A 15,415-nucleotide genomic window follows, 5' to 3' on the forward strand; every position below is an offset into this window, starting at 1 on the left:
AATAATGATTTTTATTTTTATGAATTTGTAGTTTTTAAAATTAGGTTTTGATTTTGAAAATACTTCTAAAAGGTTAGAAAACAAATAATTCAATTTGTTTTAGGCTCGGTTCCTTAAGAAGATATGTAATAGTTAAAAAATAGTGAGTCTCGGGTCGGGTCAGGTCTTGATTTATTCATCGACCCAATGGTTAAATTCACAATATCACTAATGAGTTGTTGGAATTCATGGAGCTTTTGGCCATTGTAGATCTACCACCGTAAGAGTCTCACCGGTGTTGTGTTCGTTGGAGAAGAAGAATTGAAACCCTCGAGTGACATGTGAGGAATAAGCAATCCAAGGGATCTGTTTGATATAGATACTCCAAGTCCAGCCACTCGGTCCAGATGCCTTGGGCCACAACCCATGCAATCTAACCCAACTCCCACAGTCAAATCTACAGAAAGGCCTAGGCCCAAATGCACACGACCATGTTGTATTCATGGATTTGAAGAATCACGTATTTAAAGCCTTTGACATACCTGTTAGTGTAATTATAGATGGTTACATGAACACGACTCTCTACAAAATGGTATGATATTGTCTACTTTGAGCATAAGTTTTCGTAGCTTTGCTTTGGACTTCTCCAAAAGACCTCATACCAATGGAAAAAGTATTTCTTGATTATAAACTCATGATCAGAACACAAAATGCACTTCACGAGAGTTTTAATAATCTCATGAGAAAATAAATTATACGTCAAATTCTTCAAATGTGAATTTTAGCTATAATAGATCTCTTTCTTAGGGCATTCGTGTCAAAAGCAAAAGCCTCCGTAGTTCCAGGTGAAGTAGAAGTCGTACCAAGTATTCCCGTCTTACTATTGTTACTAAATCATGTAACTTCCTAAGATTAAAGGGATATTATTTACACCACGTGCATTTCTCTAAAAACATAAACCTTTATGGACCATAAGAGTCTATTCTAGGAGGCTTGAACTTGTGAAGGATTATATCTTAATGCCAGCCCCGACTAGAATATGAGTTGGGCAATATGGATGAGTAAATTATGTAAAAGGTAAGAAATTACCAAAATACCCTTATTGTTTTAAATGATTTCCACTCTGTTAGAAAGAATGATGAAGTATTGTGATCTATGCTCTAGATGATGAACGAATGTTATCTTTCCATTGAGCTTGTTTTTCGACATGTATGATTTAGTTTTTGTTTTAGTGCTTTGGGTGATTAATAGAATATCTCCGTAATAAGCTTGCACAAATGTCTAGATTATGTATACCATGCTCTAGGTGATCGATAGGATAATCTCCATAGCAAAGTATGCACAAGAGAACCAAGTAGGGTGTTACATCTAGAGCAATTTACATGTTGACCTAGGTCGGTATGCCTCCAGTAAATCCTACACCCCAAGATCATAAATAGCGATCAAAGGTCTAGACCTGTGTGCACCACAAGAATAGATTAGCTTAAAGAGTTAGCCATGAGAACGAGAGACGAAATTTAAACCATCTAGACACCCCTAAAAATCTAGTAGACCTACCTGACATCCAAGATTATGATGTCAATAGTCTATAATGCATAAACCTCCATAGATTATGCAATGAAAACTATGTTAAATATGAAACAGTTGAAAGGGATTATGTATGCATAATTCATAGACTCATTAGGTTAAATATGAATGGAGGTTTGACTTGATGTCATGATTTTAAGCTATGAGAACCTTATACATATTTTTATGTCATGTGCATCGAAATACCTCCCTGTTATGATCAGTACGGATGCGTAAATTACAACTTACGACATTTATATTTGTCATGATGTTTTGCAGGCTTTTCCCATCATTGGTATTCAGCATAGCCTGTTAACGAGTGCTAGCCCGACAAGCCAGGCCTAAGGGTATGCGAGCCTGTTTAGTAGGCCTATGTTTGCATGCGTGGGTCGTGTTTAGAGGAGTGCTACACATCCAACCTTGCTCGAACTGCCTAAGACCATGCCATAAAGTTTTAAAGGATAAGTCCTACCATGTTGCATGTGTTTGCATTTCTCAACCCTGATAGTAAGGTTACTTACGGAGTATTTTTAAATACTCAAGCCATGTATTACTCTCATTTTTCAGGTAAAGGTAAGACAATCTTGTACTGATGACGGCGTCACGATGAATCTCATGGGACTAGTGTTAGGATAGTTGTATTTTTATCTTTTTGTAGCGTTAGGTTAGGTTAGGACATTGATTTATTTTTCCTATTCGTTTCAAATGCTACGTTATTTATTTTCCGTTTTAATGTTTTTCTTTTTTGTTATTTTAAGGTTTTACTACAAACGTTTAAGACCATAACATCGTTTGAAATTATTTTAAGTGAATGTTTCTCCACTTATCAGTTATGACATGCATGTCGTAGCGACGTAGAAAAATAGGGTTGTTATACGTGGAATATAGTTGTTACAAGATTTGACTAGAGCCCAGAAATAAGCTACTTACTCAGTCTTTTATACTCATTCATGTTAGTTTCTAATTCTAGATAGCGGTGATGACAGGAGAGTAAAGAAGTTGTGCGACTGTTTGTAGTTGTATTTGGATTCCAATGTATTTAAACCCTTTTGTACTTAACAAACCTCACATATTTATTTTATATTTCGAATGTTCTATGAATTTCACCTATTATAATTTATAGTATTTTAATCTCTTTTTTGGCGTCCCTTATTTAAAAATGATTAAACCGTGTGTGAAAGTGTATCGGTTCGTGATTTAAAACATCGAAAAGTGGGTTTTTATGATAAAGTACTAATTTTATCCTTATTATTATAGACTCGTCAAATTATTTCTTAAATATCCTAAATCCTAAACCCTAAACCTTCGGTTTAACTTGTTTATAACCATTATCACATTTGTCTTTATTGTTTTAAAACCCTCTCATTTTGATTCACGTATACCCTAATTCAAACTAGCAATGAGTTGTATTAAATTCTGACAGACTCTCTTAATAAGCTTATTTCTCATAACTCCGAGGGCTTACGACACTTTCTCTAGAACTAATCAAATTATAAAAGGAAAAATATTAACTAATTATGAATATGTAAGATATTTCTATAACTAATATATTTTCGAAATATTAACGGATTACAATATCCTGACGAATTAAGTTGCACTAAATTCTGACATCTTAAATTTCTAAATCAATTTAGATGGATATTAATAGATTTTTATTAATTGAGTAGTTTTTTACGAAAATTTGTGTAATAATTTTGGTGCTTACTTGATTTTTTAACGATTTAAAATTGATTTTTAACAAAATCATGTAAAAATTGTCGAGGTTCACTCAAACTTTAACGTTTAAATTGATATAATTATTAGTTTATTCTTTTAACCTATAAAATTTAAAAGTTGAATATAAATTATTATTTTTTATAAAAAAAAAATTAATAATTACAACGGGAATTTTATAATTTAAAATCTTGATGAACATGTGAAAATTAGAATTTTATAATTCAAACATGAGAAAATGATGAACAAAATAAAGTATCTTAAATCTATGATGTTAAAGATTACTCAAAAAATAAAATTCATATTTGATTGGATGACATAGGTTATGATGTATTGCATATGTAATCAGAAAATAATTAATATATATAATATGGTTTGGTCTTTGTCCCTCGTGGAAAATGGATATATTATTCTATTTTTGGAAATTTTATTTCGCTATTAATTTGCTACAACTGAATAGCCGCCTGCCTTCTGGTCCACACCGTCTTTGTGCATGCACCCAATCAAAACCCAGTCAATTTATTATTTTTTTTTCAGATAAAACAATTTATTTAATTTCACACCTTAAATTGACTTAACATTTTTTAAATATGTAACCAATATATCATTTCACGCCTACCATGAATGTCTTAAATGAATTACCTATATTATATTCAATTTAATATGGTAGCATATTTAAGCTAACTTATAGGTCTATTATTTTTATAAAATATCCAAATCAGCGTTCAAGAATATTATTATAATCAATTATTTGATATTTAATTTTAATTATGAGGATGGTCAGTAATTCTATATATTTAAGATTCTTTTGTAATTTGAACAATTATCGGGTAAAATGAGTTTATTGATGAGACAGTTATGCAAATAAATTAAAAAAATTTAATGAAAACAAAATTTGATAGGAAGCCAAGGTTGACTAAAACAGTTGTGCACGTAACACATTTAAATATTAAAAAGCTAAAATATAAGGGAGTTATTTATTTATTTATTTATTTATTTATTTATTTAAAGACAAAATAATAAGGGAATATAATAAACCCTTACATGAGTTATTATTATTATTATTATTACTATTTGAAACTTTTTTTTTTTTTTTTGGAAAAACAAAGAAGCTTGGAAAAAGGAGGAAGAAAAAAAGGAAGTTTTTATTTATTTATTTTTTTTTTAAGAAATAAAAATTGGTGAAAAGTCAAAATTTGTAAATAAAATATTAGAAAAATTAATTATAAGTTGAAGAGTAATAAAAAAGAAAAAAAAAAAAAAAAATAAGTTGAAGAGTAAAGTTAAGGGATTTAAGTTAAGTTAAGAAAATGTGAATTAGTAAAGAAATTAGAAGGATGTTCTAATAGGAAACACCTCAACAATACTTGGAANAGGGGGATTAGGAATTTAAAAGGAGTGATGATGATGGGCGTGACACCTCCCTCCCGTCATTACTTATTCACTCAAACTTTACTTACCTCAACACACCCTCATATATTTTTGTTTTTCTAATTTTTTTAATTTACACAAATTATTCTCTACAAATAATTGAACAACGCTAATACACGTTTAACTTATTATACAAAAATTATACAAATATTTCAAATTTGTATTTAATAGTTGGTGGAAGTGTACACGAATTAGGTTGAGTTAGAGAAATTTTCAGGGTGGAATTGTCAATTGCTTTATTTTATTTTATTTTATTTTAAAAAATATACTTATTTATCATAAATGTTGTGTTAATAACTAAAATCTTATAAAATTCAAATATGAAACGTTATGATGCATCATCCGTTACGAAAATTATATATTCTTGATTTTCATGATAATCTTAAAAGTAAGGTAGGGTCCAATTAGACTAGGCTGGGTTATAATCCTATTTTTCAAGTTGGTCCCATTGGCTATCCGTCCAAATTAAATTAAAAAGAAGAAAAAAAAAAAAAAACAATATAAAACAATTCAACCAAACTTTTATGATTTAGGTCAGGTAATTTGAGATGGTTGGATTATTGTTGGGTAGCATTTACTTAATTTTTTTTAAAGATAGAAATAAAATAAAACATGTTTTTAAGACAAACAGCAGCTAAAAATTTTAGAGGCACAGAAGGAGAGAAAGAAACGCAATTTCCATGGAGAGATAAACACCGTTAAAAAACTTAATGGTTGCCGGTAGGCGAAGTAATATTATTTTTAAAGTTGAGAAGGGGAGGCGGATCCTGCATCTATAAATAATCCCCTTCATTCACCAACTTCTCCATCGTCAACCATTAATCAAAATCACAGAGTTCACAAATCTCCCACGCAAATTTCCCACAGACCTCACGACACTGCTTTAATGGCGACCAAAGTGTATATTGTGTATGTGCATCTTTCTGCTCTTCTTTTTTTTTTTTTTTTTTTTTTTTTTTTTTTTTTTTTTTTTTTTTTTTTTTTTTNTCTTTTCTCATGTCTTTTGCCTTTGTTTCGCATTTCGATCGCTTCCTCTTTTTTCGTGTTGTTCTCTGATTTAAACTTTCATTTCCGTCTTGGCGGTTGTTTCCTGATTTCTTTTGCTGTTTCTTGCTTTAATTCTTGGTTTTGGATCCTGTGTTCTTTCAATTTTGGTGGATCTCATTGCGATTTGTTCTTTCTTCTGGCTATGCTATTGAGAAATAATGGTTTCGTTGGTGTATTGATATATTGGTGCATTTATGTCATGTATGCTTGGGAACTGAATCATTGGAGGAAGGATGCTTAACAATTGATTTCTTTTTCTAATGTAATATGATGGATTTCCTAGGATTAGTTCCGAAATGAGGTCTCGTTGAGCATTTTCTCTTCTGGAAAATTCTTGACATTCTTAATCGCGTAATTGAGTAGTTTTTTGCTTTTTTATCTTTAGATTTTATGTTGAGGTCTCGGAACTTGCCAAGCACTTCATTACCATTGCTATTTAAAATGAAATTAGCCCAAGCGACAGGAGTAGGGGATGTTTCACAGGCCAAACATTCATGTTATTCTACAGTCTTGCCACAATATATTTATTTTCATGTTTAATGGGATTCTTGAATTGTTTTGTAAGCATCAATGACTCACTGGATAGTTCAGTCGGAATTCAGTTTTCCAACAGGCAAAAGATCTATATTTGATTTGTCAAAATTGACTACTTTTGTTTTGCGACCATGGAAAAAATTAGATTATCGAGGGACTTATTCTCAAATTTCTAAAAGTTCGTATACATTAGTTTTAAATGTTGTCTTGCAGATATTTATTCCCTTCCCATGAACCATTTAGAGCATGTCCTCCGTGGGTTCTTAAAGAAAAAGGATTATTTAATAATTTTAGGAGTACAGATGTTTCTAACATTTGGGGCATATCTTATGTGCAGTTTTTTAACTTTGAACTAGACATGCTTAGCAAACTATATAGCTCTGCTCGTTAAGAAACACGGTTCTGTATCGAGTAGCTATTAACAATGCCACCTCCTTCTCCCCAATGTAATCCTTTGTCTTCTGAGCTTTTTCCCATTCTTCTGATGCAGATAATATTCGTGCACTTTTACCTTTCAAAATTTAGTTATATGCATATAGATCGAGTAATGTTGATGAACTTATTCTTATGGGGTGAAAACCCATTGTTAGCATGTTTAAGGTTCAGTAATTGTCATATTGCAGTGTTCTGATTTTTCCTTTTTTTGAGTTCAACAACATATGTGGGAATTTGAACTTTTAATTTCTTGCCCGAGAACTTATGCCTTAACCGATTCAGCTTTATTGTCTATTGTCTATTTGTTGTCTGCTCCAAATACTCAAAATGTCAAAGTAAACATGGTAACGTTTGTATGAAACAAAGGTTTTCATCTTGGTTATCATGAGTTGTCACGTTTGTCTAGTGCTGGAGATGGAATAGCCGTATGATTCAATAAATAAACTATATGTTGAAATTGGGAATACTTGAATTGATAACAGGATGCAGTGTGCTTTAAATATATCACCTTTAGTTCTTATCAATTATGATGTTTCAGAATTCAACTTAATTTGACTGCCAAAGTGGGAGGCATTTCATATTCATTGGATTTGAAAGACTTTGCACAGTGTTGTCTTGGGATATAGCAAGTATTGAGTAAATTAAATAATTAGTTGATTTTTCAATGTTCAATTATTTATTTTTGGTATTACTTATCCATTTCCTTTATTGGTATTACTATTATTTATAAAATGTATTGGAAAGTAGAAATGTGGATTTCCTTTAAATTATTGTACTTTTGAGCTTTGACTTGCCTAATTCCTTGGATATAACCAAATCCCAGTTGGAAAAATTCAGGTCAAGTACTTCACTTTATCGATTTTCTTGCACACTGATATGTTTATCTTCCCTGCATTCATCTACGTAACTACCTGCTAGCTGGTTGCCTGTGCATTTACATGCTTAGATATTCCATATATCATTTAAGTGAGAGTTAGATGGGCTTGTTGGTAAATTCTTTGCTATTGCTATATGTGTTCCTGGGAATAGATTTTCCTTTTCCTTATTTTCTTTTGTATGGGATATAGGAATTTGAATGTGTTACAATAATTGAAAACATAGAGCATTGATTTTCACATTGATTAGTTTGAATGCCACGTTCATTCTTGTGGAACCTTTATGAAATATGATAATAAAGTCTGGTGAACTTGTTGGACTCGTCATATCATAGTCTGGTGCTGTCAATGTTAGGCTGCAATGTGTAGTTACCTTGATTATTTTGTACAACAAATTAGAAACTTTTCAAGACATATTGCACGACAAGTTGTAAGCTTTCACAGATTACCATGCAGTGAGTAAAAAAAGAATCCAACACTATTGACAAAATCTGTTTAGAACAACTTTATAAGTTCTCGTAAACGTTTTTTCTTTGCACTTAAAAACATTTTTTATGCTCGTAGAAGCATGTCCTAAGTTGACAGTATAATAGATTGCATTTGAAAGAAGTAGTTCTTTCTAGGATCTAGATACCAAGCAGTTTTCTCCATACGGGAAACCTTGCCTTCCACCTTGTATTTTTATTCGTAATAATAAGATCCATTGCTACTTTTTCTATTCTGAAAAGTTGAACTAATGTTCTGCTTACATAGATGTATCCCTAGATATTTTGTGTAACTGGGCACTCCTATAGTTATGAAATCAATTTGCTGCTATTGCTACAGTTTCTATTCCATGTACGGACACGTTGAGAGACTTGCAGAAGAGATTAAGAAGGGGGCTGAATCTGTAGAAGGTGTTGAAGCCAAGTTGTGGCAGGTAATGTCTGAAAGTCTAACATTTGAATAACTTTTTCACGAGCATGATCTGCTACCGGGTATAGCTTTTCAGTTTAAAGTCTCTACGTTCATCCATTTTCTAGTGCCATTGACTAGTTTCCTTTTGATGACTAATCATTTCATATAGGCTTATCCAATTTGCAAAAAGTTTTGGTCCCTTTATTTTCAACTGTTCGTATTAAAGTTTGTTGTACTGTTCCTGCTGTAGTAGTCTTTTTTATTGTTCTTGTCGTCCTGCAATTCCATGCCTGACAAACTCTAGTCTAGGTTCCCGAAACTTTACCAGAGGAAGTCCTTGGAAAGATGAGTGCGCCACCTAAGAGTGATGTACCAATAATCACCCCTAGTGAACTCTCCGACGCCGATGGGTTTGTTTTTGGCTTCCCGACTAGATTTGGGATGATGGCTGCTCAATTCAAAGCATTTCTGGATGCCACTGGAGGTCTTTGGAGAACCCAACAACTCGCAGGCAAGCCTGCTGGTATCTTTTATAGTACCGGATCCCAGGGAGGTGGTCAAGAAACTACCGCGTAAGTTCAACGTGTCATTTATTTTATTCTGATAAACTAAACGCATCTCGAATAATATGAATTCGATCATAATTGGAATATCCTGAACTGAAATCAAATGCATCACAACAGGTTGACTGCCATCACTCAACTGGTTCACCATGGAATGATATTCGTACCGATTGGTTACACTTTTGGCGCTGGCATGTTCGAGATGGAGCACGTGAAAGGTGGAAGTCCATATGGAGCTGGAACTTTCGCAGGTGATGGCTCGAGACAACCATCCACTCTTGAGTTAGAGCAAGCCTTCCACCAAGGAAAGTACCTTGCTACCATCACAAAGAAGCTCAAGGGATCAGCCTAAACTTCTGTTAACCATATCAAAGATCCTGTTTGAAAAGCCATTTCCCATTTTTTTCACCATTTCAATTTCAATTTCCTTGCAATAAGTCATCGGGTTGTTTGTTTGGTTTTGTGTATTGTATTATCGTGCATGTGCCTCACAGTATAGTCCTTTTAAATGAATACATGTGTGCTATTTAGTTTCAAATTCCTCACCATATGCTTTCTTTCCATTTTGCCTTCGCTGTTTTATTTGTGTTTGTATTGCGAATACAAACAAATTCTCGGACTGCATCGTTATCACAACGGGAGCCCGAAAAGATTAGCAACCTTTTATCGACCTTAAGAGGAAAGGATATAAATTTCAGACATTGGAGAAGTCTCTCTCCAAGAAATAACCTCTTCATTAAGCTCAATAAAGTCTTAACAAAAAACTACCCTACCATCATGGACCATTATATTCATATGCCTTTCCTGTCTCTTAGTTTCAGAAATAAAAAGCTTACGATGTCTTCCTACGCGTTAACTCGTAGAGTAGTTATGTACGATCGAAGTTTAAACATGTAAATGCCGTTTTAATTTTTCGTTCTCACCTTGAAAGTGAGAGCAAAAAGTAGTGACCTTCCACAAGATAATTTACAATTTTTGTGTATATGACACATTCAATCAAAAGGCTTCTTCTTCTTCTTCGATATAGTTTAAACATGCATCTTGACTTCATGCATTACCTGCGATCCAATATGAAACCTACACTCAAAGCTTCTTACATTTCAAGCTGTGTAGTCTGAAACTTGCGTCCAAGGCTTCTTACATTCAAAGTCGTATAGTATGAAACCTGCGTCCAAGGCTTCTTATGTTTCAAGCGATGCAGTCTGAAAACCTATGCCCAAGGCTTCATACGTTCCAAGCAGCATAGTTTGAATACCTACGCTCATGGCTTCATACATTCCAAGCAACGTAGTCTAAAACCTACAGCAAAAGCTTCTTTCATTTCAAGCAATGCACTCTAAAAACCTACATTCAAGGCTTCTTAAGTTCCAATCAATATAGTCTGAGTCAAAACATTTTGTACCATGGGATTTCTAGGAGTTTCTCGAATTTCGGAGTATGAGGCCCTTGATCCTTTATTCTTGAGTGGTACCTGCATTCTTCTTGCCTTAGTGGTGGTAAGGCTTGTGTTGGTCTTTCCCTTGATTGTTGATCTTGATTCTTGATCTTAGAGAATTCTCTTAATTTCTTGGATTCTTAATTCTTGAGACATAAGTCATAACATACTTTTTTTTAGCCCTACTTAAATCTCATAAATTATGAACCCATGATTGTAACATGCCTGAGTTGTATCATAAAGTCATAATATGTTCCTTAGAAAATTCTAGAAAAGTCTTGAATCTCGGGTAGAAGTTATTTGGGGAATTTCTTTTAAGCCTCAACTTAAACCCTAACTTAGTTTAGGTTCTAAACTTGATCAAATAACTTGAAATCTTGAATATATCTTCATGTCATTGGAAATAAGTCTGATGTAAAGTCTCAAGTCATTTTGAGTATGTTTAGACATTCAAATATCTTAAAGAATTTTGGAGGAATTTCGGTCCTTATACCCCTTAATTCTTGGTTTAGTCTCTAAACGTATTCCAATGACCTGAAACATCGCCCTTAGTCTTCACGAAATAAGATCTATTATAAAATTTCATGATATTTTGAGGTCAATTAGGTCTTAAACTGAAGGTAACTCTCATAAGAATATTTTGGTCATTTTGCATCATTTCTTGGTTTAGTTATTTATACTTGTCCGAAGATCACCAAATTTCATATACTCTTAACTTGTCATATTATGCCCCGCTTTAAAATTTCATGGGCAGCAAAGTTCATTTAACGAGTTATTTTTAACGTTACTTCAATCTCAAGCAAAACGCTTGGTTGGGATTTTTTTTTTTTTTTTTTTTTTTTTTTTTTTNCTTCCTACTTAAATCCAAATAATTTCTACAAGTATTTCTTAATAAAAGTCTAATATAGCTACTTACCTCATTGTTGATGTTTGGGACTTACGTTCTCGAGCTCCAATATCTAAATCACTCTAAATTTTCTTTGACAGACTCCTTAGTCTGTCTGGTTTTTTGAACCATAAATATTTTCGTGAGAATTGGTATGCGGGTTCAAATTAAAAAAGAAAAAAAAAAAATCAAGGGAAGGTCAAATTTTGGGTTGGAGTGGTTGATTTAGTTGAACCAGCCACGTCATCGTCTTCTTCCTCTGAAAAAAAGAAGACGTGTGTGAACCATTATGCAGTCATTTGAAAATCTATCTCTCCAACTCTATTTTGAGTGTTTCTCCCATCGATTTCTTCATAAAACTTCCAACTCTAATTTCTTACCTTTAGGTGCAGTGTAGCTCGAGTTTTAGCTCATCCAAGTTCGGTAAAAATAGTGTTTCTCATCGGAGTAAACCCACTAGATTTTCTTATTAGTCGAAGCGATTGAGGTACTTTCAAGCTCTAACTTCTTCATAGAAGTTCTTCCTTATACTTTCATTAAGCTTTAGAGTTCGTTTTGGAGGGACGACTCTATGTGTAGCCTTAATTTTGGATTCCTTTCCTTGGTCAGCAACTTGTCAAAAAACAGAGAGTTCTTGGATAGCTCGATCCTTACGTCCTTAGGTCATGACTCGTTCATGAAAATTATCCATCTTGGTATGCTAAAGCTTAATGAATCATCAATTTGAGAGGACAGGGATTGTAGGAAGGAAAATGAAACTTAGCCCAATTCTTACTCGAAAATGAATTTTTTCAATTGGGCACTCTCTCGGACTTATTAGTCTTCAAGCTCTTCTATGAAAATGATCCTTAGAGGTGCAGAGACCGGATGGGATGGGATGGATGAGAATTGATGAACTCACTTGTAGCCATGTTTTGGAAATTAGAGCTTCAACCTCCTTCCTTTAATGGCAGACTGAATTGGAAAACTATGTCGGTGGCACTTTCAACACTTGATTTCTTTACCAATCTTGTGGGTAATCTTATTTAAAATGTGTAGGAATAAGTTTGAAAGAAAATGGTCATTATAGCTCTAAAATTTAGAAGAAATCTTAGAAAGGTAAACCAAAAAACTAAAGATTGATTATCTTGTGACTAGAAGTTCGACCTTACTTGATTCTTATTCCAAATTAAACCAGAGGAGGGATAGATAATCTCTTTAGTTGAGTCTTTCCATTTAGCGGTTGGTTGAACAATTCCATTTCAAACATAGGTTCTTCTCATGGAGCTCCTGTTCCTAGTTTTTTTCTATTTATTCATCGTAAAGGAGTTCAATCAGATTCTGGTTCCAGATTGAATTGACTCTTATGTATAGGTTCGTTCAGTTGCTCTCAACAAGCTGCTAATGAATTAACTCTACTCGTCAGGTTCAGTAGATTGAATTGCTTTACTGATAGGTGAATGAGCTAATAGGTATAATATTAAGAGTATTAGGTTACGGAGAGAAGCAATGAGATCATAAGGAAAAGGTTCGGGACGGGAGAGAAGCAAGCCTATTTACCTCCTTCAATCAGTCAAAGGGTTTCGCTTGACGGTTACTTACAGTTCCAGAATAAATAGCTTCAGGTTCAGTAGTTCTCTGATTAGAGGGCAACCGCCCTCCATTTTGAATTATTGTTGTTGGATTTGATGTGTTGTGCCTCTTCTAGAACATACTCAGATTTGGCGTAGATCCAATAATGGATTTTCTAGGGACGTTCATGATTCTTTGATATGTGACATTTTTCTAATTTTGAAGAGTATTTTAGTAATTTGTAGCAAAAATCCGAACTTTTTCAAACAAATTTTATGGGTCATTTTTTTTTTTACTTCTTCTCCATATAAAAAAAAAAAAAAAAAAAAAAAAAACCTTGCTTGCACAATAGAAAACCCACTTTCCATTTTCATAACTTCCCATCTGAAACTTTGAATAAACTTGATTTCTTGACCAAAGTGGTAGAGTTTTAATCCAACTTTACCGAGGTATTTTATTTTATTATAGGACAGTTATAGAAGGAAATAGACATGTCCAAATACCATAAAAAACTATAAAACTTACCATCTTCAAGATTCTTAACGTTTGCTTAAACATTGACTATCGATTCGAAACAACTCCAATTTCTTTCAAAAAAAACTTGTGCGAAATCTCTTCCATAACAACATACTAAACTCTAAATTTGAAGGAAACGAATAGGTAGATTGTATCCTAGGAAGAGCTTTGTTGATATTTTTCTTAGAATCCACGAGGACTTGGTTTGCCACAACCTCCTCTCTATCTCTCGTGATTTCTAGCCATTCAGTTGCTAACTTCCTTTTTGAAGCCATAATCTATCATAGATAGAAAATTAGGTTACAACATGTCCTACCACGTTGTTCTATTCCTAAAATATAATAGTAACCATCGCAAACTTAAGGCTCTTAAGGCCCATACTTAATTTACAATTTGGGTTTAGATAACTTATCGAGAGGCGTGTCAATGAGCTAAGTCGCAGAAGTTTACGACTCTCTACCTCAAAATAAGTTTAGAGAACTTAAAATCTAAACTACTCTGATATCAATTTGTCACGATTTAGTTTATTAGAATTCAAATTTCGTCCCGTAAATAAAAGACAAGATGAAAACAAATAAAAGTACAACAAAATTTTGGGTGATTTAAAATCATACATCACTATGGTCAAAATCTTAAATTCAAAAGAAAACATAATACAAAATAAATGTTCTTTGAGTTATTTACGAAGTGAAATGGAAACAAGATACACAAAATAAACCCAAATAACGACCCACAAAATAAAAATTAAAGTAACGCCTCAAGTCGACACCCTCTGCGATAGCACAGCTTCTTAGCACCTTCCCACCTCGACCGAGGCCTAAAAAAGAGAAGGGGAGAGGGATGAGTATAAAAGTATTAATTAAACAACCTTTTTGTAGGCTCTCATCCCATCTAATTCTGAATAGGTTTTTAAGATCTTTCCTCTAGGCGGAAAGAAGTTCAAGCTTATTCCTATATAGCTTTCTAAGTTTTTATATTATTCTCGAAATTCTAAGAACAACCAACCTGATTCATTTACAAATTGATATGAGAATTTTAGGTCTTATAGACATTTAGAATAAGCTCTTTTATGAGAATGTATCTTGTGAGCCTAAAGAGTTTATTTGGTTGCAATTATGCTTTCATGATTTGATTGACATATCAGAATGGTATCGACCAAAGTTTTTCTATCTATTGATAGATCATGGCTCCTAGACAAATGGGTCTTCGCAGCCTACTCTCTTGAGTTCAAGCAGCACCAACCTTGGGAAGAGGCCACAAATTTGTCTCAGAATGTTGAGAGAGCAATCCCAAAGACACCAGCGCCTAGAAGAGGTTGGAGAAGGACAGTGGGTTGTGATGTTCCTAATGTATTTCCTCAGACACTAGCACTAGGAGAGGTTTCGCCGGCGCCAACGCAGACCCCATGATGTGCCGCCAGCACAATCGTCCGCGACACTCACTCTAGAGGTGTTGCAGGCTTTCGTGAGGTATACTCCAGATACCCAAGCATACAGACACTAGTAGCATATACATTAGTGTAGAGCCCCAAGGAGTCAAGGGGGTATGACAATAAAATCACATTCTCTGAGGGAATTTTAGGAGAACAAGTAAACCCCTCTTTTAACACTTTAGTTCCATTGCAAAGTTTCTTGAAGATAATTGAAGGGTTTGACATAATTCTTCTTCAAAAGCTTTTCTTTTAACATAAACCTTAAACCTATGAAATTTTTATGGGAATAACCAATATGCAAGATTCTGGGAAGGGGGCTTGAATATATGTTAACTAAGAGCAGAATTCACCATAAAGTTTTAGCAACTTCACTAATCCAACTCTACTAGTCTAACCTCATTGTTATTAAATTTCTCATTCGCCCACTGTTATAGCATAATTATATTCTTAAATTCTTGATATCTTACCTATATCATACACATTTGTAATGGCACTTGCACCCACCTAATTTTATAGCAATACAAGTAAAAAAAAAAAAAAAAAAAAAAAAAAAAA

At 33.4% G+C, this 15,415-nt stretch overlaps 1 protein-coding gene across 1 annotated transcript; it reads left to right on the forward strand.

Annotated features, from left to right (window-relative positions):
- Window positions 1–5,427: 5,427 nt before the first annotated feature.
- On the forward strand, window positions 5,428–9,438 carry LOC111783843 (NAD(P)H dehydrogenase (quinone) FQR1). The gene is made up of 4 exons (XM_023664687.1): window positions 5,428–5,598; window positions 8,406–8,499; window positions 8,787–9,049; window positions 9,161–9,438. Exons 1-4 carry the CDS (start codon window positions 5,576–5,578, stop codon window positions 9,390–9,392), a joined length of 612 nt encoding a protein of 203 aa, XP_023520455.1. The 5' UTR covers window positions 5,428–5,575; the 3' UTR covers window positions 9,393–9,438.
- The last annotated feature ends 5,977 nt before the right edge of the window (window positions 9,439–15,415 follow it).

The sequence above is a fragment of the Cucurbita pepo genome, unplaced genomic scaffold (assembly GCF_002806865.2).
Source record: "Cucurbita pepo subsp. pepo cultivar mu-cu-16 unplaced genomic scaffold, ASM280686v2 Cp4.1_scaffold000102, whole genome shotgun sequence".
NCBI lineage: Eukaryota > Viridiplantae > Streptophyta > Magnoliopsida > Cucurbitales > Cucurbitaceae > Cucurbita > Cucurbita pepo.